Genomic DNA, 23,870 nt, shown 5'->3' with positions numbered 1-23,870 from the left:
CTTTGCATACTTTAGGGTTTTCCTATGACTATTTTTTCCCCCCAGTCCGAAGACGTGCATTGTAGACTGATTCTCATCTCTAAATTTTGTGTGTGTGTGTGTGTATATGTGTGTGTGTGTGTGATTGTGTCTCCTGCCTTGTGCCCCAGGGCTCCTGAGATAGACATCAGGTTACTCACAACTTTGTATAGGGTCAGAACATGGCTGAACCTGACTAATCTATACAGTTTCTCTATAGAGATGGAGGCTGGAGGTTTGTTTGTGCCTAAAGGCAAAGCTTGGTTTTTCTCTGAGAAAAGCAAGAATATCGGTCTCTTTGGATATGCTTGTTTCATTTGGACCGCATGGGACGATAGTCCTATAGTTTTTGAGGATATTACAACCTGCTGAGATGAAAGCGCATTTAGTTTTCACTTCCTGTGATCCTTCTTTATCTACTTAGCTACAAACGCAAGCCTGCTCCCTGTGAAATGATCTACGTTCAGTCATCTCAGGGATTTTTCAGGGAGTTTTAACTGAAATGGTAAAGTACCATATCAGAAATAGCTGACAGCCGTGGCATCAGTCTGTACCACAGAAACCAATCTCTTAAATACCAAAGCTCTGAAGATCGAGCTGAGTCTCTGAATCGACCAACATTTTGACTGAAGTTACAGTAGAGATCTCATCATAGAGACAGAAACTGATTTTTTTTTCTTCAAAAATAAAAGCTGTGGCAAGGATGAAAGTTTCTAATGGCATGTTCTTATTAAAATATAGTTGAACATCCAAATCCTTAAAATGTCCACTTTACTGTAGGTCCAGTGTTATATATGATATGGCTGATAATATGATTGCTGAGCCGTGTGGAACAGGGTCATTATCATCTGATGATAATGATAGAAAGCTCAGTATTTATTGAGTGCAGCTCTACTGTAGACAGTAATGATGACCTTTCTTTCTGTTCCTTACTTTGCAAATTACTAAAATCAAAAAAGTCATTTGATCGTTTAAGACTTCTGTTGTGTAATCAGGGGATAAATCTTGAACTCACACAGAAAAAAAAAAAAACTAAAGGGTTGGGGGTTGATAGTTCCAGACTCAGATGCCAAGCCTACGAACCGTTGACTGAACATCTGTTGCATATGGCACAGAAAACTGGAAGCACTTCAGGGGTTTCAAAGTCATTATCTGATTTGTTGGATTCTACAGGATTTCAGGGATATTTGTTTGTTACGTTTTTTAACGGTCCCCCTGGAAACAAAGCTGTCGTGAAGATCTGCTTCCACCATGGAAGAAGGAAGCCATCGTATTTACAACTGTGTCAGTGAGCACGATCAGTTAAATGCTGGATTTTCCAAATGATGTAAAGTTTGCAGAATAATCTCATAACTTTGTATGTTTTAAAATGTACAATCTATGGTTGCACTTTGTTTTTAGAGACATTGAATTTACAATTTCAGGCCGTTAACATGACGCTTAACAAAATGAACGTGATCGGTTGCTTTCTATGTCAGTCAGATGCCATCTTGGGCGGTTCATGGCCAATAAAAGCTGTTATGGAGCCCAGACCTTCTGCCATCAGTCTGAAGCTCTAGCTACATTAAACTAGGGGTTTTATTCTTACCGCTTCCCTTTGGGAGTTTACATCTTCTCCATTTCCCTTGGGGTTTCTTCCACATACTCAGATTTTCTCCCACATTTCAACGATGTAAGTTGTTTATTGTGGAAGTAGGGGTGTGGTCAAGCGTTGGTTTATGAATAGAAGGCGAGGTTAAGGGAAGTGAGTGGTAAGGATCACACATACTGAATTTGACTAATGACTGTTCTCTGTTGCAGTGAACTACAGCAGGGATAAAAAAGGAGATAGACTAGCATCCAGGGAGAGAGAGAAGCAGCTCAAAACAGTGTGTGTGCATGCGAGTGTGTTGAAACAAGATCGCTGATAAAATACGATTTTGAATTGTTCCAAGCCTGCCTCCAGTTTATTCCTCACATTAACATGAATAACACTTTAGTAAAGATGTCACCTGAGAAATTTCAGGACTGAAGCTGAAGGTAATTTTAATATTCACACCTGAAAAGCGTGAGGACGATATTTGAATTTATTGTAAATTAAAATCATGTGGCAGGATAACTGTTACTAATTTCTGTGGACCTATTTTTAGTGATGTATTGAATAAACAGTACTCAGTTAACATGTAAAGAAACATCACTTTCTTAACATTACCTACTGTTTTATTAATCTAGTAATGTAAAGGAATCTTAAAGGAAAGAGTTAACACAATCGTGCTGAGCTGGTTCTCTGTTTCAGTTCCCTGCTTATTAAATATTTACAATTTTATATAAAATCCTCCTACGATTTCTAATTTCACTTTCTCTACGTGGGTTGTATATATATATATATATACAGCGAGAGGGGAAATCTTTAATATTTAATATCAACTTGTTGATTTAAATGTCTACGCCTATTCTTTTTCATTTACACTAAATGAAAAAGGTGCTGCTGAATTTTTCTGGGGTTGATTCATTTTCCAGAGCAGCAGATTTGACTGAAGTTTTCTCTGCAAAGCAAATCACAAGCTTATGCTTGTTCTAATACATTAGTGGTTCAATAGTAACATTTTATTGTTGAGGTTTATTGATTGGGTTCAAAATAATAACTCTTTAGAGCTCCTACCCAATAAGCATTAACAGAAACAAACCTATTTCACTGATTTTTAAAAACATGGAATAAGATTGCTCTTTAACCCCCCACCCCCACCCCTTTAACCAGTACACCGGCTTTCCAGTCTGATGGCAGAATTGAAATTGACTTAAGGCGACATTTTCAATCAGTATATAAAAAATAAAAATTATTAACACAAATCTGATATAAAATTAGGTCGGACACTGTTGCCATACAGGGTGAGATGTTTGTTTTTCTCACTGTTGATAACTTTACACAGAATTTTAGTGGTTGAAAATATTTTCCAATCATTTATGCTATGAACAAGCACTTGGTGCATTGTAGAAAGCAGCAATGGGTTTGATAGCACGGTTTACTTTAAAGATAGAAACATTTATGTGAAAAAAAAACAAGCTCTAGAACATTTCTATGAATATATTGCCCCTTGTAGGCTACTAACAGAAAAACTTATGAAAAACTACAAATTCACTGAAATGTAAACCCGAGTGATTACTTTCATATGAGTCATTAAGCACCACTGTGGACTGTGACATGACAAAGACATTCAGCTCTGAACATCCACACAACCCGAACGAGCAGAAATTCTATTTTTTTGGCCTCAGGTAACAGTTACTCCTATTTGTGTATTAGGTGTTGTTTTAATAATATTTCAATCTTTAATCATGAACGGATGCTGTACGCTTCTTCATTTCTGTGGCTGCATGTTATTGACCTTTCAGTCCTAGTCTTATCCCGATTGATAGCTTTATTTGGTTCTGATCAATCTTACTTATTTGTAGTTTTTAATGGTGATTATTGACAGTCATGTCTATCATTTTAACACATTTGAGCTTTTCAGCTATTGACAGAAATTGACTCGCTCTCTCTACAATGTGCTTGTACAGAGTGGATAGAAACACGCCTGGCTGTCAGGAACATCCCTATGAAGCTATTATCTATGGGTAAAGGTGTTTTGCTACAACCCAAACTATCTTATTAGGTGTGTCATGGTGCCTTAATTTAAAGAGCTTAAAATACATGACAGTGAAAGTGATAACGAGCAGGATAGCCAGTGTTTTATTTAGTAGATATTGTATTGTTGATCAATTGCTCCTGCACAGGGTCCCTGGAGTATTTTCCCATGGTGTGAGACATTCTAGATAGGTTGACACACACCATGGACATTTTGTCCAATCAAATTACAGCATATTACTAGACTGACGGACGAAACCAGAGTAAACAGAGTAAATCTCTGAAGCACAGGGAGAACATGCAAACTCCACACACATGACAGAGGCAGGAATTGAAAACACAACACTGGAGGTGCAAGGGCAACATGCTAACCTCTAAACCACAATGCCCTGCATTTAAAGTCTTCACATACAACACGTGTCTTGTGTTTATTTGCTTAGATAGAATAAATACTGTAGATTCCACATTTGTATAATCTGAATAGTTTTTTGAATGAATTTTATTTGATATGCTGTAAAGAAACACCATAATTTACGGCCTTTGGGCTTTATCTCAACATGAGATTTACATTTTTTCCCCCCATACATTTATTTTTTTAAGTTACTAATAAAAGAATAATACGTTTATAGAAAAACAAAACACATTCTAACAATTCTGTCTGTAAGGCAAATCAGGTTTCGATTTATGTTCTCATTCAAATCCTCTTATTATGGTTGTGGATATGGTGATATTTTACAGTAAACAGCACAGCTTTGCAAAACGTGCATTATAAGTGTGGAAGATTATGTGTGTGAGGACTGTCTTGTAGGAGGGTGGGTTAGCGCATCATCTATTACTCCTTAGATAATTAAATTAGATTGACTATAATCTATTATATTCTTTCTAGAACTGCCACTGATAGTGATGGCTTTTTATAGCTCACTAGAGATAATGATAATGTGACTATTAGAGTATATCCTTCTTTCTTAATAGGCAAGAACTGAAGGTGACTTGGTTATGACACTTAACATTTTAAATATCTGAAATGTTGTATTTTTGGCCTAAATTGAAAAAAAAGAGTATAAATTGGAGAAAAATGAATTGGAGTACAATTATGAAACTCAATTATGATGAGATCACAGTGAGTCATTATCCTGAGTGCTGAAGATGGCAGATGAAGCTTAATGCCCACCCACTGGGTCTGAAGTCTTGTTAATTGATGTCCTTTTTAAATTGGCTCCTTAAAATACCCCCTCACTGATGCTGGAGCATAGCCATAGGAAGACCACACTCAGAACATTATTTGCACTCAGGACCACACACACTGCATACCTGTACACCGGTTTTCTTCTAGGATTTCCCTGTATTTGGCTCCATCCATCTTTGCCCTCAACCTGTATCAAATTTCCAGTCCCTACAGCTGCTACCACTACCATGTTTCACTGTGAATTTTGTGTTCCAAGCGTGATGAATATTCCTGGGTTTCCACCAAAAAGACTGCTTTTTACAAAGCCAAAAAGTCGGTGACATCAGACCAGAACCTTTCCCACATGTTTACAGACTTTCTAACTCTGGGGAGAACATTTGGAACTCCACATACAGTAACTCAAGCTGAGGATCAAACCAAAGATTCTGCAGCTGTGAGGCAGCATAGTTACCCACTGCACCCCCCCCCCCCTTAAAATAAACTGCTCACTATACATTTAAGCTTGTAGTGCCTAGGATTTTAGTTTCCATTACTTAGTTCAAGTAAAGGGGAATTCTCAATGCAACAGTATACAAAGAATTTGCATCTAATCTTCAAACTTTGTGGCAACATTTTGCAGAAGGCTGACATATATGTGTGATGGTCAGGTCTAGACATACGTTTGGCCATATTTTTATAGTTGCTTGGCAGACAAGAATAAAAAATGAATAACATATAAATAAAAATAAAATAAAAATGAAACCCCCTTCTCTGATGACTTTCATAAATAAAAAAAAATTCATTTGGTATGTTTGTTTCAAATGAATGCACTTCATGGTTGTGAAACACCTCAAAGATCAAGTCACACATCCCACCACATGCTGCACTGTTTATCAGCCAAAATGATAATGAGCCGGCTGATGGAAGAAGGATTTTTACAATGCTGATTAATTTGTGTACAGATGACATTTGAGCTTTTCGAATCAGGAACATACATGTCTGTATAAACACTGACGAAACCCAGAAAAATGAAGTGCAGTGCAAAGTCTCCTGCTAATACAACACACACGTCACCTCACAGGCAAACAGATCTTGTTATTGTGCTTGTGATGCAAAGAGAAAAAACACCACAGCTCATAGGTGAAACGTCAGTCTGTGAAGTATTCACAGTATTCAAATTATTTTTTTTTTTGTCTAGATGCATTACATATAATAACACACAAACATTTCTGGTCTCATTGCTCCAAAAAGATCTACTGCTTTTCTAGCAAATCAATGATTACTAGTTCTGAAGATAGTTCCTAAGAATGGTTCCTAAATGTTTCTTTGGATGGCTAATTGGTTATAGATTCCTATATGGGTTTTATTTGGACTGCTTTTTTGTGAAAAGAAAGCACCCTTTATGCCGTTAGTTGGACCCTATTTTTATAAGAGTGTAGGATGAACGTTGAAGCTACTTGTTTTTTTTTTTTTTTTTTAAATCTCACTGACCTACTAAAGTGTTGGTGGTGATTTCTCTTGCTTGTGCTACACTATGTTGTAATAATGTAGACAGACAAGACACACCAGCTGGGACAGACCGGCCGGGAATGTTGTGACATCCTTCCCCACACAATGAACTAGTGCGTCTTACTCCATTAATCCTGAGCTAGGGCTTGGGGGCGAACTAGGTCACCAAATAATGAGGGCACAGCATGCACTGCATCGTAGCATCCATCTGCCAGCAACGTGTGCTCGCCTCTGCCTGAGATGTGGAGGACTCAGGAATAAACAAGGCGAGAGGGAGCTTTTCAGTCTGCCCTCACTCAATGCTGGAGGAGTATTACTAATGCTAGGCACCATTTCTGTGCAATGTGAGTAAAAATAGAAAAAAAAATTGTTCCAAAAAAGATTGAAGCACAACAAGGTCTTTTATTATATATTAGGGGCCCTATTATACAACAAGATTGTCTCATAACAGTATGAAGCATTTATCTGAAAATGCTAATATTTTTGCTTTTTTTTTTCATTAGCCATGCATGTGACATTTATGGTAAATGCCACAGACATGCACAAATCAGAGGTATACTTTAGAAAGCCAGCATTACAACACTACCTCAAACAAAACTGCCAATTCATCAACCACATCATCCTCAAGGCTTCAGCAGTAACAGCTTGAGCTGTACTGTAGGCACTGACAGTGATCTACGATGCCCATATGGACTATGGTGACAGAATAAAGTGGCTCTAAGCACAAACTTGACTCATGCACTCGAGAAGTCTTCTTCTGTCTTTATTACATTCATTAAACATACTCCCACCACCATGAAGCACGTTCACAATTAGGCCATGGGGCATCTGTTAAGTACAGATATATTCGGTTGAAGCTCAGACGGCGGAGGCTTACCATATAATAACCTTGATTAGTTATTGTGGTCTTACGGCACTCTTATGGCAGTCATTACGGGACTTATGCTACTTTGTGACTAGGCGTATGAACCTTCACTAACCTTTCATTTACTAGAAAGGCTGGAGGATGAGATGCATGTGGAATTACAATAATATGTAGTAATAGAATTCTCAGATGATTAGCCAGGATGTTCTTTAGTCCTTTAGCATATTTGAACAAAGTATTTTGAAAATGACTTATACTCTGTCAGGCTGGATGGAGACTGCTGGTGAACAGCAATTTACAGTTTTACCAAAGATATAGAGGTTTGAAAGGTTAATTAAACTTTAATTAATCATTAATCTTTGCCCTCATACTGTACTAAAGTCCCAGACCCTACTGATGAAAAGCATGCACTGGACAACATGATGCTACCACAATCATGTTTCAGTGCAGAGATTGTGTTCTCAGGACGATGAACATTCCTGGGTTTACATACAAAAGACTGGCAAAATGTGGGTGATATCAGAACCTTTCCCACATGTTAACAGAGACTCTGACTCTGGGGAGAACTGTACATACAGTAACCAAATAGCGTAATAGTTTGGAACTCCACATACAGTAACCAAAGAGTGTACTTACATTGTTGTCAGTTAGCTAGATAACTATATAAGGTAGCGATTTTGATCTCAGACATTTTTTTTTTGCTCTACTGTAATACTGAGGAGAACATATAAAGAGCAGAAGTGTTGTATATCCTTTGGGTCACAGTTACTTTAGATGTATGCTACTGTACTAAACAATATGTCAGTACACCATGCTACCATAATATATTGCAACACATTCTTCTGCAACTAGCCAGCAGGAACGTTTTTTTTTTTTTTTCTAGTAAGAAGTGTTCCTAACTTTTAAACCCTAACATCTTGCATCCACCAGCCTTAAGCAGTGTTGGTTATAGTGATATAGTTCCTCTATTCATCTCCTAATTTGCTAGCAGTCTAACCATCTAGAGCAGGAGACCTAGAGCAGAAACAGATTATAAGTAATGTTTTTAAACTGAACGCCGCTGTGAATAAGCCCGTTATACAGTCGATGCTCCTGTAGCGAGCTGAGCGAGAGCTTTATGATTGATTGTGAGAGATGTAGAAAGCATCATACCAACTGCTGCCTCCAATTAGCTCTGCTTCCACCATTGTAGCTGTGCATGGTAAATACACTACATCACGGAAATGAATGCAGCCTTCAGTATTGTGTGCGCACAGAGCACTCAGTGGGAAACAACAGCAGTGGTGCAGTAAAAAAAAGCCTTAACTGCAGAAATATTGGAACAAAAATGAAACTGCAGGATTGACACAGGTCAGAATGTCTTGTGTAATCGACTAACAAACATGGCTTCTGTTAGTATACAGTACTGTGTAATTACATATTTTCCAATAGCAGGAGAAAAAAGTCTAGTTATAAACAAATTCAGTAATTTTTTAGTAGAGTATTCAAGGGACACATTTTTTTTTTTTTTTACAAATAATTATATTTATCAAAAACTTAAATGTTGGTTTAAATGTCTACAACTGAGATTTTGTTCATTTAATCAGAAATCATCAGAAGGGTATAATATTTAAAACAAAAAAAGTACAACAAAGAAATTCTGCACTATATCTAGCTCCCTAATCTCTTCTATTGAAGCACATCTTCAGATGGATTTGATCTAAAATGGATCATTTGATCTAAAATGTACAAACTTGTGGCAGCTCGAACACACACTGTCATTATAGCAAAAAATGGAGATAAACCGAATACTTCAAACTCTGAAATTCATAAAATTTATGTTTCACTTGAGTTGATGGCAATATAATCTATAATTAAAAGTGTCTTATTAAATTAGAATAAGAATGCAAAATTGAAGCATTTTCACTTGTTCTCACTTGTTCTTGTTCTCTCCCCAGAGCAGACACGTTTTGTTTCTTCGCCAGTTTCACGATTTTCTTAAAATTTAGGAATTTGAAGACTGTTTCCTTTACATATGACAATAAACTAGTGAATCTTGAACCTTAAATGTATTAACAGTAAAATGCAGTCTGTAGAGTTTCAATGGAGTAAATGAGTCTTTATGGAATCGTAAGAGATATAAGATGGACAGGTCTGTGTTGAGGAGTCTGGGGCCTATGGGAAGAATCTCCTCTGAAGCCTCTTAGTTAGGCCGAACATCATGTTACTATGGTGGGTGGAGTCTTTGATGATGAAGGTACGCTCTCTGACCAAATCTGGATCTTCCAGGAACAGGTGTATCTATAACTACACACGGCTCAACTGCATTCAACGAATGATGTAACTTGGTGTGGTAGCTTGGTTCCACTTTTGTTTAAAGCAACATATTATATAAATCCTCCTAATCCTGGTGTGCCTAAACATCTGTATTATAATCATGATTTAGTCTATTTCACTTCCATGGTTGTAGAAAATGGGGAAACAGCTATAGGTAAAAGTTTCTTTTTCTTCTGTCTTGAAATCCAAGGGCTTCAAAACCATTCTTTTTTTTGTCAGAGCATAAATAAAACATGGAAATGAATTGTCCACAGATGCTTATGGTGCGTTTTATCCTGCATGATCTTTGACTAGCAGATTAGACCATATTTATTTATGTGCTTAGAGGCAAGAGTTGTGTAAATGCAGCAAAGAAGTAGTGAAGTTCGTATAGCTCATTATTATTCAAGACGAGTCCAGAGTTCTCATTAATCCCCTTTAGTAAACAATATGAGGCACATTGAATAAAACACACATTTTTTGTCACTCTAACCTCCAGTGCCTTTGACAGCGAGCCTTTGGCAATGAATGTGCAATTAGCTGTGCTTGTATAAATATTTAAGAAGGAGGAAATACCTCTCCTGATAACGGTGTTTATTTTTCACTGGGACAGTTTCAGTATGGAGAGGTTAAATAAGGTTCTTTTATAAATATTTAATTGGAAAGACTTGTGGTGTTGGCCTAAGCTGATTTTATGGAACAGAATAAGATCTCAGGTCATCAGTGTATGTATTCAGTGTATCAGTGTATTATCATGAATATATTTATATTTATTGCAGGCTATATTATTATTATTATTATTATTATTATTATTATTATTATTATTATTATTATTATTATTATTATTATTATTATTATTATTATTATGTTGTGCAAAAATATCAGCCTATTTTTTATTTTATTAAATGATGCTTTTAAATTTAATTTGCTTTCCGAAAAGCAAAAAAAAAATTTTCTTAGTAAGAAATTTATGGAGGTTCTATTTTAAAATCTTTGAGCAAATGTTTTGCAATTTTATAGATAATACATTTATATTAATATTTATATATTTTTTATATATATACATATAATTAAACATATATAAATGCATTTTACTTTTCAATTGTATTATTCTTTACATTTCTTTGCTCAAGAATCACTCCTTTTATTTTTAATTGAAAAAGAAGAAACAGGATTTTTTTAATAAGGCCAAATATATGTAGTTCGACTGTTTATTTTACGGGTTCAGATAACCCTTACCAGAGCAACTTACATTTTTATCTCATTTTATATATCTGAACATTCTATATATCTGGGCCTTGCTCAGGGGCCCAGCAGTGGCATTTGGTGGACCTGGGATTTGAACTCACATCCTGCTGATTGGTAATCCAACACCTTAACCACAAGTGTACAAAAGCCCCCTTTTATGTAGAGTACGTGCATACAATTAAAGTGAAAAATCACACTACACTTATGAAACTACACATTTTGTGACACTAAAGCATTAATATATAATAGATATATTAAATTATATATAGATTTAATTTTTAAAACAAAGACCCATGTTTCCTTTTCTGGGTGGTGCTTAAAACTGATAATGACTATGATGCATTGATCGGTCTTGTAATGTGAGTAGTAATCGATCACAAGCCAAATCAGCCAGTGGCTTTTGTAAGCATATACTCATTGATATGCACTAGCTGAGGCACCATGCAACATGATCCTGTGCCTTTTTCCTCCTCTAAGCTGTTTCTATCCACAATCAGTCAGATCAACATAACTGTTCATAGGAGCTGTTATTAAAAATAAAATGTCTTCATGCACAGCATCCGCTAAAAGGTATACACCCAAATTTCAAGGATAATTAATTTGCCAATTGTGTCTTTGAGGTATATTTTAGAATCCAGTATGAAGGGAGCATGGCAAATTATTTTATTATTTGGATGAGTGATTCCATTAGCTGTGAAAAATGCCAAATCAGTGTGAAAAATTATAAATCCTGCAGAATATAGATGAAAAATTCTTTTTGTGATAAGAAATAAGCACAGATCACATCAAACCATGAAAAGGAAGATTTAATAATAAAAAAAAGAATTGTGGGCTCCTTTATGAGCTAATATCTGTGAACTTTGATCAGGAACCAAAACAAATGATAATGATGTTGGATTGTCATTTAATGATAGTTGTTTAAACAGGAACAGGAATCTAAGGCTATCATGTTTACAAGTTTATCCATCTGGTCTTTTTCTAGTCTTCAGGTCTTCAGCTGACTAGTTTGGGCGAGTCTACTGTACACCCAGGATAACCTCAGATTTTTGTTCTTAGCACATCCATTTCAAGTTTTGATGCATTGTGTGTTCTGTGATGCTTTTCTGCTCGAAAATGTTGTATAGAGTGATTATTCCAGTTGTTATATAATTCCTGTCAGCTTACACCAGTCTGATCATTCTCTGATCTCTGATTTCTCTCATCAACAAGGTGTTTCAGTCTGCAGACCCTGTGCTTACAGGATGTTGTTTTCAAGATAAGATAAGATAAGATAAGATAAGATAAGATAAGATAAGATAAGATAAGATAAGATAAGATGTACCTTTATTCGTCCCACAATGGAGAAATCTCAATGTTACAGCAGCAAAGAGTAAGAAAAAGCAAATATATGAAAAGAATAGAGACATACTGTAATATAATATACAGTATATACAAAACAAAATGTATAAAAAGATTGCACATAGGTAATTTTTGCACCATTCTGTGCAATAACCAGAGACTGTTGTATGAAACTCACTTATCAGACAAAAATAAAAATACCATGGTTAAAATTAGAGATATCATGGGTTTTGTTAATTTTGATATTTTATGTGAACCTTAACTGAAGCGCCTGACCTGTATCTGCACTTATAAAGATTTTATGTATTGCTCTGCTGCCACATAAGGGCTAACTACATGATGCATATTCCTAATAAAGTTATATATATATATATATATATATATATATATATATATATATATATATATATATATATATATATATATATATAAACCTGTGATTTGAATGATAGTAGAGTAAGAGCTGTTATTATGGAAAAATAAATCAAAACTAAAATGTTTTCAACAGTGCTTTGGTATAAAATGGCATAAACTGTGTGTGTTTTTTCTTCTTTCAGAACAACTAACATTTATCCAGTATATCTAATCAGCCTAAGTGGGTCATAAATGATCCTTTAGAAGTAACAAGGATATAAACACTTTTAAGTGTCCAAAACAAACTCAGTCAGCAATCTAGACCTTTTACAGCTATCCTGACGATCTGTCTTTGACATGTTCAGTCTCTAACTGAGGTTTTTCTGGCTCAGCTCAGACTCCAGGAAATCCATATGGCAAGGTTTAGTGGGAAGTGGAAAAGGTTTATGTTTCTCAGATCGGATTTGCTCCACAAGGACAGATAGTGAACAGGATGATGTTTTAAAAAAGAGCACAAGATGTGAAGCTGGATGGAGTTGTTAGCATAATTGTAAATAGAATTTGAAAAATGGCAAATTGCACAGATTATAAATGTGTCCCCCGGTCATGCAGCACATTTTAGAGGTTTCAAAATATTCTTCCTCTACAGACGCATTAAAATGGGAAATGGCAATAGACTTTTTGTTGCTATGCGATAGTCATTTTCAAACCAGCACTTTAATTGCTAATTAATCATTTTGGCACTATTCCTCATATTCTTAACCACTGTTTTTTGGAAGGCAGGCATGAAATTCTGGCCAAATGTGTGGACTGTAATTCGCTTTTCAGGGTGGAAGGAAGTGCTTGTGTCCAATCAGCAGAGTGTTACAATTAGCATGTAATGATATCTTAGATGCAAATGACTCCTGGCACATGCACCAGTGAAGTTTCAGTAGATTATAATTATATCTGTCAGTGGCCATGTTCTCTTAACAGTGTGTGTGTGTTTTCTGACCTTGTGGGGATATTTGGCTCCTTTGCATGTGGAATAATTTGCAGATTTTGAAGCCAGAATATTTCTAATTAGGTACAGAGGTTAAGGTTTGGTTTAGATTAAGTATTGCTACAACATTGATTAACTGCATTAATAATTATAAGTGGAAAATCCTCACAAGTATAGTAAGGCAAACATTTGTGTGTGTGTGTGTGTGTGTGTGTGTGTGTGTGTGTGTGTGTGTGTGTGTGTGTGTGTGTGTGTGTGTGTGTGTGTGTGTGTGTGTATAAGATCAGCTAAACAATTTTTCTTTTGGTTCCTGAGGTTTTTGTGTGCCTTGTGGTTTGTGTGTCCTCTGTACAAGCTGCAGCTGTCTCAAAGATGTTTCTATAAAGTGAAATGACTTTAGATTCTCTCTATCTCACTCTCCACATAACAGACAGTTCCATGATTTGATGTTATATTTGCTTAGAAAACTGAGGCTGAAATTCAGGCTGCATTTTGAGCTACAGGCTCTAATAATGAAGATGAGGATGATAATGATATGTCAAATATTCAGTTGGCTTTCATTGTACTAAAAAGTGAAATAGAGGATGGACACAGTCTTTTTGAGTCAACATGGGTAAAAAAAATGGTTTTATATCTACTATATTTAATTACAATTAATTAACTACTTAACATATTAACCTAATTGCAGTTATTATATAAATAACTGCAAAATCTGGTTCAATTTAGTAACCTGGCTTCCATATCTATTATTCAGCAGCTTTAAAAATAGCACTTGATTCAGCACATCCTGTTCATTTCTTTGTTTGTTGCTGATTTTCTTTTATTGTTTGCCAAGAGTTACTCTGTCCCCCAACTTAATTAGATACTAAAATGAGGTAGTGAAATTGTAATGTGTTAGAATGTAGGATATTTATTTTAATTCATTATTCTTTGTCAAATTAATAAAATTGTGCCAGTATTATTTTTAATTCAATGTGCTGTTCCTTGTAAAGTACTTGTGCCTCACAGATTGAAAAAAAGGATAAAGTAACCAAGCCCTTATGTGCTATGCGAACAACCACATATAGTTAACCATAATTATAAACAAACAAACAAACAAACAAACAATCAATCAAACAATGTCACTGATTAAAATATTGTAAAACGATGTCTCTGAAAAACAAGTTTTTGTAGAGTAACCAAATTCCACCCACACAATTTTCACGCAAGGATCTGAATAGTCCATAGTGCTGAGGACTGAATATGTTTCCAGTGTGTACACTTTTAGTTGAAATTCTCCAATATTATGAAACCCAAAGCCAAGGCAAAACCCAAACAGTTTACAACCACTGGTTTCACTAAAGGAAACAGAAAAATGTTTTTCCAAAGCTCTGTGTAGGAATGATATTGTGGTAATGTTAATTGTGGGAATATACCTAATAATGATATACCTCTTATTTAAACTGAACTGCCCAGTGTGGCTGACTGTGGTGCTCAGGAGTTCTCAAACCTGCCTCTTTTTATGGTTCTAGGTTCTATTGCACGATGCTCCTACATCAAGTACCACTATTCCTCAGCCACGATACCCAAGAATCTGTCCTATAACATCACCAAGACCATCCGACAGGACGAGTGGCACTCCTTGCGTGAGTATTTATTTATTTTACAGTCACATGTAAAACCTGAGCATCATATATATATTTGCTCAGTAAGGTTAAACCTGTACCATTTATAGCTTTTTAATTACTGTATTTTCAGCACAATCACTCAGGCAAAATCACTCTGGCTGATTACAGATCCTAAATATTTAAAGCCCTGTTCAAAACCTTGTAGAAAGTGGTTTGGGCTTCACAGAAGGCTCTGGCTCTAGACTAAAACAAATGTACGACCACAAATTCTCAGTTTATCCATTAAGTGATGTCATCTCTGCCCTGCTGGTGGAAGTACTCAATACTTAACATCGAAAAATAGGTAAGGAGCTGAGAGAACCACTGTGTAGTTGAATGTAGTCTGGTAGTGAGCTCCCAGTAGATCCAACCCAACCAAGAAACAGCCATTTGTTGTTCTTGCTAAATAGGACACAAGTCTCAAGTTCCAAATATGCCTTACTAACCCATTTTTTCCTCTCACCAAAAGCCCATACGGCTAAAAGTTTCAGTGTGTTAAAACAGCAACAAAACATATTTAATGTGTCATAAATCATCTCCAGATCTGCATATGGACAGCAGCAATTAAATGACAGATAAAGATCGAAAAACATTCTGGCAAAACTCAGTGATGCGCATTCATTATATAACACCACTATGATGTTATATAAAAGGTAAGAGTAAAAAAAGGACAAATATGATTATACATGAATGAGAAGATGCTAAGCACTGAAAAAACTAGTCTAGTATATTGTCCATGATTCAGCACTTTATTGCTAAAGCTTTTATAGATAGATAGATAGATAGATAGATAGATAGATAGATAGATAGATAGATAGATAGATAGATAGATAGATAGATAGATAGATAGATAGATAGATAGATCTGATTTAACTAAAAAATGGCAGATCTCAGATATCATCTCAATCCATCTCAAAACCGAGACTAATAAATACCTGCTTGCTCAGCTTATACATTAAATAACGTCCTATTTTCTATATACAAGCTCATAAATTAATCAAAATGTACAAGTAAAAGTTTAGAAAGGTAAATTTTGTGTCTACATTAGTTTCACTGCTTTAATAAAGTTGTATTTACATTTTATGAAATAAACATAAATAACATTTGAAAATTTGTCACCTAATAAAAGTTTAGCTTGCAGACTTTTTCAACTACTGTACAGCATCAACAAATGGTAAAATCAGGAATTTATCAGCAATGTCATATAGCAATTTTAGTAATCACCATACAAGACCTATGTTCTTATCTGAATAAAATATTACCCTCCTGCTTAACAGTCAGCATTTGTAGGCACACCTTATGTCATTATTAAAAAATATACTGAATAAAATTTTATTTAAGTCTTCTTGGAGAAGCCAAACCAGCGGTAAGTCAGAGATCCTCTTATAGAGGAAGCATGTGGTTAGGAGCAACCTGGTAGCAAGAGTAACCAGGACAGAGTACAGGGAAGGATACCACATGGCCTCAAACTGTCAGACAGTTACACACCAATAATCCATGAAGATCAGCCTCTATCCGGTGCCAGGACAGACAACACTCCTTTAACCTCAAGGCCTCTTGCAGCAATTTCATTAACTGTCTTAAAGCTGCTTTATGCTTTCTTTATTTTCCATATATCTATGGAAATTTGACTTGCTGCTACTGGATTCGAAAGAGAACAAAAACAATCTAGATTAGTTAAATATAGGCAGTTAATGTTAGCAAAACCAATTAGCAAGACTTACATTAACATGCTTTTTTTCATTAAATGGAGTTCCTTCTAGAGAGGTAATTTTATACATAAGTAGAGCCAGAGGCACTCATCCTCATGTTTAACACTGTGTAGCATGAGAAAGATGTCTCAGTTGGTAAACCGGCATGTTTTTTTTTTTTTTTTTAATCTCAATTTCATTTATTTTTCCTTGGTAAAATTTGATTGAATGGACATATCATGTTCAGAGAAGTTCCCTACAGTACTACTTCATGGTCATAAATGAATGTTCCAGTGCCAGAATGAATATAGCAGCAGAAAAGGGGTTGGCAAATTCAATATTAGTATTTTAAATCCATGTTGATCCAGAATTGTAGTAATTCTGCCCCATTTCTCTTACAACCCACTTTTTGTGCATGTGCACTATTTATTTCCTCCCACTTCAATATAAATAGGGCACCTCATCCAATTACTAATTAAATCCATCTGATTTAATTCACTTATCAATAATAAATAAATACATTTAACACGCTTGTGATTATTAAACAGAAATGAACAGAAGTTCAATGCATTATTAGCTTTCATACACCTAAGTAACTAACCCTGAACACCCAAATTGTCAGCTAGTTACTTCTCCCAATATAATACTGGTGGAAAATAGATCATTAAAATATAATCAGATGACCATATGGCATTGAAATAAATGTAGCCGGCACAATTAGTTTTGTAATGGGAATTAGAGAAGTTAATTGGATATCACCAAACCTCTAAGATCATTTTCAAGCTCCCTTTTGATCCTGCATCCAAACCGGTAGAAGCCTTATGAGCAGTCATTTTACATAACTCACCATAATTGTGTTGTACAAAGGGTGGTGTTTTATGTCAATATTTATGCGGAAAAATACAGAAACTTACAGGTATTTAACATATGTACAGTATATATAAATATATACATACACACTATATTCCCTATTTAAATTATGCATGTTACTAACATGTAGTTCACTCTTTCTTAGGTTGCCAGATTTTTCTTGAATAGAAAAGGAATTTTCAATAATCCCCATTTGAAAGGTCTAATGACTTTTGGCAGATATGGACACCTCTCTGGTGCCACATTAACAACCTCTCTTGATCCTCTGTGTTACAGTGTACATTATGTTATTTGCCTGAATGTTTTCACCAATCTTTTTCACCTGATTGCCCACTTTTAATTGTTTTTTATTGTATATTTGAGACTGTATCGCTATGTTTATGTACATCTGAGTAACCGACCAATAATAATAATAAAAAATTAAAAAATTAAAAAATCCCCATTTGAACACAAGAACTAGCCTTTAATTACAAAAATGACTGGAGTTGAAAATGCAGATGGACAAAAAAGTTCCATTTTGGCTGCTGTTATCTGTAAAATGAACTACATTTACATTTACATGCATTTACATTTAAACTGGACCTGGAAGATTTTTTCAGTTCCAAAATTTCCCTTAGCTAAACTTTCATCCAAATTCATACAGTCAATAAATTGAAGCACAAAAAATTAGGCAAAGCAGTAAAAGAATAGCTCATGCTGGCTGAAAATTGGTGACGTGAGTGCAGCAGAAATGCGAGATGAAATTGTAAAGGCTGTTTTTCCAAAATTGTTCATTCAAAAAGCCACTTATGAAAGGGCATTTTGTGTCTGGACATATGATAGAGACTGTAATGTGTATAGCAAACATTGGAGAGTTTCATTCCCACACCAGCCCTTTAATTTGGGAAACTCCTTAAAACTAATAATAAGTGAAGACCCACAGGGACCTCTTAGCCTGACATCAACTCAGTAAGTGAACTGAATTAATCGAAGCTCCTTTAGGTTTGTATGTATTCAGATTCTATGTGTTTGATTTATTACTGAATATCTTTTGCCTGATCAAAGCATTTTTCTCTCTTCTGATGATCAGAATTAGAATTCCAACCTGATCTCAGAGTAAATCCTTGAATTTGAGCAAACAGATTATTTAAAGATAATTATGGATTATGTTCAATTTCAAATATAGTTATGAGAAAAGGTACAAATGCTAAGCTCATCCCAAACCCTATCCTTAAGATCTATATCCACATTCAGTCATGCAAATGAATCGAAATATCTTTTTTGTGATTGATTTGTTTTAATTCTGATTCATTTAGTTGCATTTTTGGCCCAAATGTGCAACTTCCAGCTTGAGGAATAATAGCCAATTGTTGCAATTTAGTGTTATATAATTTTTGCTTTTATGTCCAGGTTTAGAAAAAGAGCGATTTTCACACCCTAATTAACACAGACTACTACTACATGCATTGAAAAAACTGGAAACGTTCTGTTCTGACTGAATACGTCCAAACAGGACTCACTGAACTCACTGATTCATCTGATCCACTGTATGTGTGAAGAATGAATCTTGGTCATGACTCATACACTGATTCACTGAGCACGAGAGGATTTGATCTTGTACGGTATGTGACTGAAAGAGTCTTAAACACTGATCCACTACATGACAAATGATCTATTCATGATGCGTTGATCCGATGGCTTGGCACTTGCATGTAAACTGTGGTTTGCATGTATTATTTTTTTAGTTATGTACAAAGAACAGACTTCTTTGATACATACTGTACTAGTAATAAATACATACTATCCACTGCCATAAGGCTATTTGTGAATTGTATGGTTGTTCTTTGATAAATTAAAAAGAAATTGTTATATACATTTGTAATTTTTAGGTGCAAGTCTTCAGCCATCAAAGGTCCTATTTTGACTCAGTAAAGTCTGAGATAATGATCAGATTGTCTAATGATCCAAAGTGGGTTTTTTTTTAGAGACCTGAGTTAGAGAATAGCGATGCATACCTCAACTCAAGTGGAAGGTCAGTCTCGGAGTAAAGCTAGCATCAAGCTGAGATGTTTAATGTCCTTATTACCAGCAATGCTGACATGCCGTTCTTCATCCAAACAGACAATACTGCCATGATGGATGAGCTGTCATGTGATGGCAGAACCTGAGTGGAAAAAATAAAGACCAAATAAACAAAAGCATCCACTGTTTTTAGAGAACGCCACACAGCTGAGTGCAAAATCAATGACACAGGAGGTAAAAGAGGTTCAAAGGTCTTGGGGAGAAAAGACACAAGGTTGAGAATGACTCTAATTTACAGTAGATATCAAGGAGGAATAGTAGAGAAAGAGACCTGAGCTGATGCTGACAGAGTGGCATTAAAGCATGTACAATCATTTTACAAAAAGGTGCACACAACTCTCAGCCAGAATATGTGGCATTCTCTTACACAATGTTTGGTCACTTTTGAACTGTTCTTGTTCTTATTTGGATGACAGGTTCAAACTCGACTTTCATGAAGAGCGTGAAATTGCCCGATGGCTTATTTGAACTATTCCCACAATACATTTCTACAGACTCTCGAGTGGCATCAGCCAAACTTCAAAGTCTGCGACATGTACACAAAACTCATTTGTAGCTGTCTGTCAAACTACCAGAAGCAGGTTTGCTGCTGATAAATTTGCAAATAAAGCCGCTTTTCCTATTAGAGCCAAATAAAAAAAGCAAAAAGGTTAGAATGCACTCTATCTTTATGCATGCACATGCCTACGTCTTTTGTTTGCTCAGAGCCGGTATAAATTCATATTCATTGGAACACAATTAATGCTAGGGATTTTTTTTTCCATTTTTCTCATGGTCTCTTAGGGAAGAGACCTAAATAATGCTGCTTTGGGATTTTCTGGGATCAAAGGAAGTGCATAAAAACGAGCTGTCAGTAATATTACGGTGAATAAGTAGGCATAATGTTTAAAAGCTGTCAGTCTTCACTAATTATTCCCTGAGAAGTTCAATTCCTCACATCTCAGCATCCTGATCACAAGAACAGGACAATGTCAGTTGTCAGCTTGTATACTGGTCAATTAGGATTTATAGATTTGAGCATTTGAAAGGATTTACCATTCTAAAGCCTGATATCCCATTTGGCATGAGATGCCAGAGACAACTGATGGAGACCATTACTAAGCATTTAGGATTCTCAAATCAGAGTCTGCATAAATAAAAGTTAAGAATATTTTCAGTTTTTCCACTTGACTACATGTTTGAGTCGAATTCTTGGCTCATTTTGGGGAGATCATATTTGCCGGATATGATTTGTGTTCAAATAGAATTCCTTCCAACCGTGGACCAATAGCGCCTTTAGTATGTCACTTTTTTTGCAAGCAGGTTTGCAAAATGACAGGCCGCTTTCGTATTCTCACTCAAGCGGTGAAGAACAGCACATTTCGAATGCAGGAGTTCCTTCATACAAAGAGCCAGATTCATAAAAATTATTCTCAATGCAAGCACTTGCACCACAAAGGTGAGCTACGTAATTGGAGATCTCCAGTCATTACCCTTTAAAAATCTGGTTTTATATGTCAATAATGCATTCCACCTCCTCTACTGATCAGAGCAACCATTTTCTTGCAATCAGAAAACTTGAAAAAGGAAGCAATGATACAACATGAGACAATCATCTTAGTGTGCAGCACTAATACCAAAGAGCTCGGTTGAAGACAAACTAGAGTTTGCAAGAGAACATTAGATTGCTCCTAGGCTTAATAAAACAGCTTTCACACTTCACTAAAACTACCAAACTCTTGAGTCAAACAGCCCATTGTCTGGAAAAAAAAAGTAAGAAAATGCTAAAGACACTACATTCAATTGTAATTTTACCAATTTGGCCACAAGGGCTTTATCGAGTGTTTACTCCTATGGGTGGTTAATATGTTAAAGTTTTTTAGGCTGTTTTTGTGGTGCAGTGTGGATCTTTTGACTCACAAAAAGATTGTGGACACTATAAAAAAGCTAATTGTGACTTCTGCTCATTTTGTGTGCTCTTTCTTTGTTTTTTTTTTTGTTTTTTTTGGTCAATACACAATCAGTAGGGCAAAAGGAGTGCTGAAAACCACTCAAGTAAAAGAAATTTAATTAACTTCTCTGTGAAGCCTGCCTGCAGTGTCTTCATTCCTCTTACTGAGTACCAGAGTTCTACAGCAAAGTTTTTTTTACCGTGTGCCCCTTCGTAAACCTACAGCAAAGTTTTTACTGTGTACCCCAGTGTGGGTTCTAAACAGACTTTAAATTAAGTGCGAAGTTAAATGAATGCACCCAAAGAGAAGCAAGAAGGAACAGTTTATTTTAGTTATATAATGACTTTCACTTACTAAAAGGATTTATAAATGTGAGCAGAACTAAAGCCACATAGCTATATCTATAACTGATAAGGGGGTTGGAGAAATGAGCAATGCAAGGCTTAACAAACAGCAGTACAGTAATAATGAAAATATAAACTTTCCGAAAATGGATCTTCAGAGTACCGTCAGCCACAGAGAATCTTTTGTGACTTGTTTAGTAGTGGTATATAAAGGCAATTGTATTCACTGTACCACAATGCATGTAGGAATGTCAGTATGTGGTGTCTGTGAAAACTAGGTATCCCTTTGCATCATGCCAGAGCAGTCTGAGTAGAGGAATATGTTTGAGAGCTTATTATATTTAAGGGCTTGTGCAGTATACATTTAAAAAGTCTATGTAAGAGATTATATGAGCTAGAAATAAAATCCAAGGTAAAGGGCTAAACCCAAACAGGATTATTTTCTGTCCGCTGCATTGTTTATCTATTGCCTTATACATATAAACCTTCTTCATGAGTAGTCGGTGAAAAAGAAAACTTCCATTACCTTTTGAGGGACAAAGCAGAACTTTCACAATGTCTGACAATACTTAAGGCTTGCTACACACTAAAAGTAGGAACACACTAGACACCAGACCATCCAGCAACAGATTGTTTAAATAATCCTCAAGTGTGTGATATCAATACATTATACCATACATTATACCATACATTATACAAACAATCAAAAAAAACAAACATCTCACACTGAAAGCCAATAGACATACTGGCTCATTTTATCTCAGACTTAAATTTGAAATAATAATAATTTATCAATACCGATTGTCCCATATGTCAATTTCAGTTCTGCAGGCAGACTGGCGTGCCACAGTTTAGTTAATTTGGCATGAAGATTTGAAGGAAAGTTTTTGGTAAAACAAAACATTTGTTTGACACGCACACCTCTTGAGAACGAATGTCTCAAACCTGACTGTAGCATTTGTAGCATTAAACCCATATCCACTACTTTTCCCATTGATTACTGACCAGGACAGTTTATTGAACCGGATGACTGACAACAGTATAGAATTGTATGTCACTGAGCAATGATCTATAAACATCATTAAGACTATCATCATCCCAGAAGATAATGTTGCTGCCTCACAGCTACAGTACAGTGTCCAGAATTCGATCATGTGCTCCAGTCACTGTCTGTACAGTGTTTTCCATGTTTTTCTAACAGTCCTGTTTTTGTTTCCTCCAAGTACTCCAGGGTACATACCTTGCTAACATTGTGTGAGTTGGTAATACACCCTGGAATTGTAGGGTATCATACGAATATATTTGTAGACTTATCCACACCTAAAAGCAAGCCCACCAACATGATTTTTGGAAATTGTGAATGAGCTCGAGAACCTGGGGAACTATTCAGTATACAGTAACCTGGTCTCAGAATGTAACCTGAGACCCTGGAGCAATGCAACAGCAATGTTACCCAGATACCAAAACATCTTTGAAAATATCAGTGGAATTGGTCAATCGATGTTTGTCTATGTTTGTCATAGACAGAGTGTCTGAGGACTATCTGTCCTCAGATGTTTTATTCTTTAAAAGTATTCATCGTGAACAAGCCTTCAGGCAGAATTTGTACCTGGCACACTAGGGACCACACCGAGGAACCAACAAAGATACTTAGTCATTTAAAATGTTGGTACAGTATTACTTCATCTGATCACCTGCATAAGAAAGGAATAATGGTACATGTTGTTATAGGAAAAAACAAGGAGGTATGATGCTTATATCAACTGGCAGTTTAAAAATTTCCTTCAACAGCAGATTCCAAATATTATTATAAATATATACAAATTATATACAATTACGGTTTTGGAATTTATCGATGATTTCATACTTTACCAGCTTACGGTTGCACTTTAGATCAATTAGTTCATAACTCTTCGTCTAATTCATAATAATAACAACACATAAATGTCTGT

At 35.6% G+C, this 23,870-nt stretch overlaps 1 protein-coding gene across 1 annotated transcript in view; it reads left to right on the top strand.

Moving 5' to 3' along the window:
* Positions 1 to 23,870, top strand: part of tmem178bb (transmembrane protein 178Bb) — a 94,260-nt gene that overhangs the window by 32,035 nt on the left and 38,355 nt on the right. Inside the window, exon 3 of the mRNA XM_027150956.2 lies at positions 14,887 to 15,000. Coding sequence (XP_027006757.1) covers positions 14,887 to 15,000 — 114 coding nt within the window. The remainder of the gene's footprint in view (positions 1 to 14,886; positions 15,001 to 23,870) is intronic.

This window comes from Tachysurus fulvidraco, chromosome 19, assembly GCF_022655615.1.
Source record: "Tachysurus fulvidraco isolate hzauxx_2018 chromosome 19, HZAU_PFXX_2.0, whole genome shotgun sequence".
NCBI lineage: Eukaryota > Metazoa > Chordata > Actinopteri > Siluriformes > Bagridae > Tachysurus > Tachysurus fulvidraco.
Note: the sequence above shows the minus strand (reverse complement) of the source record. Positions and strands in the feature narration are given on the sequence as shown.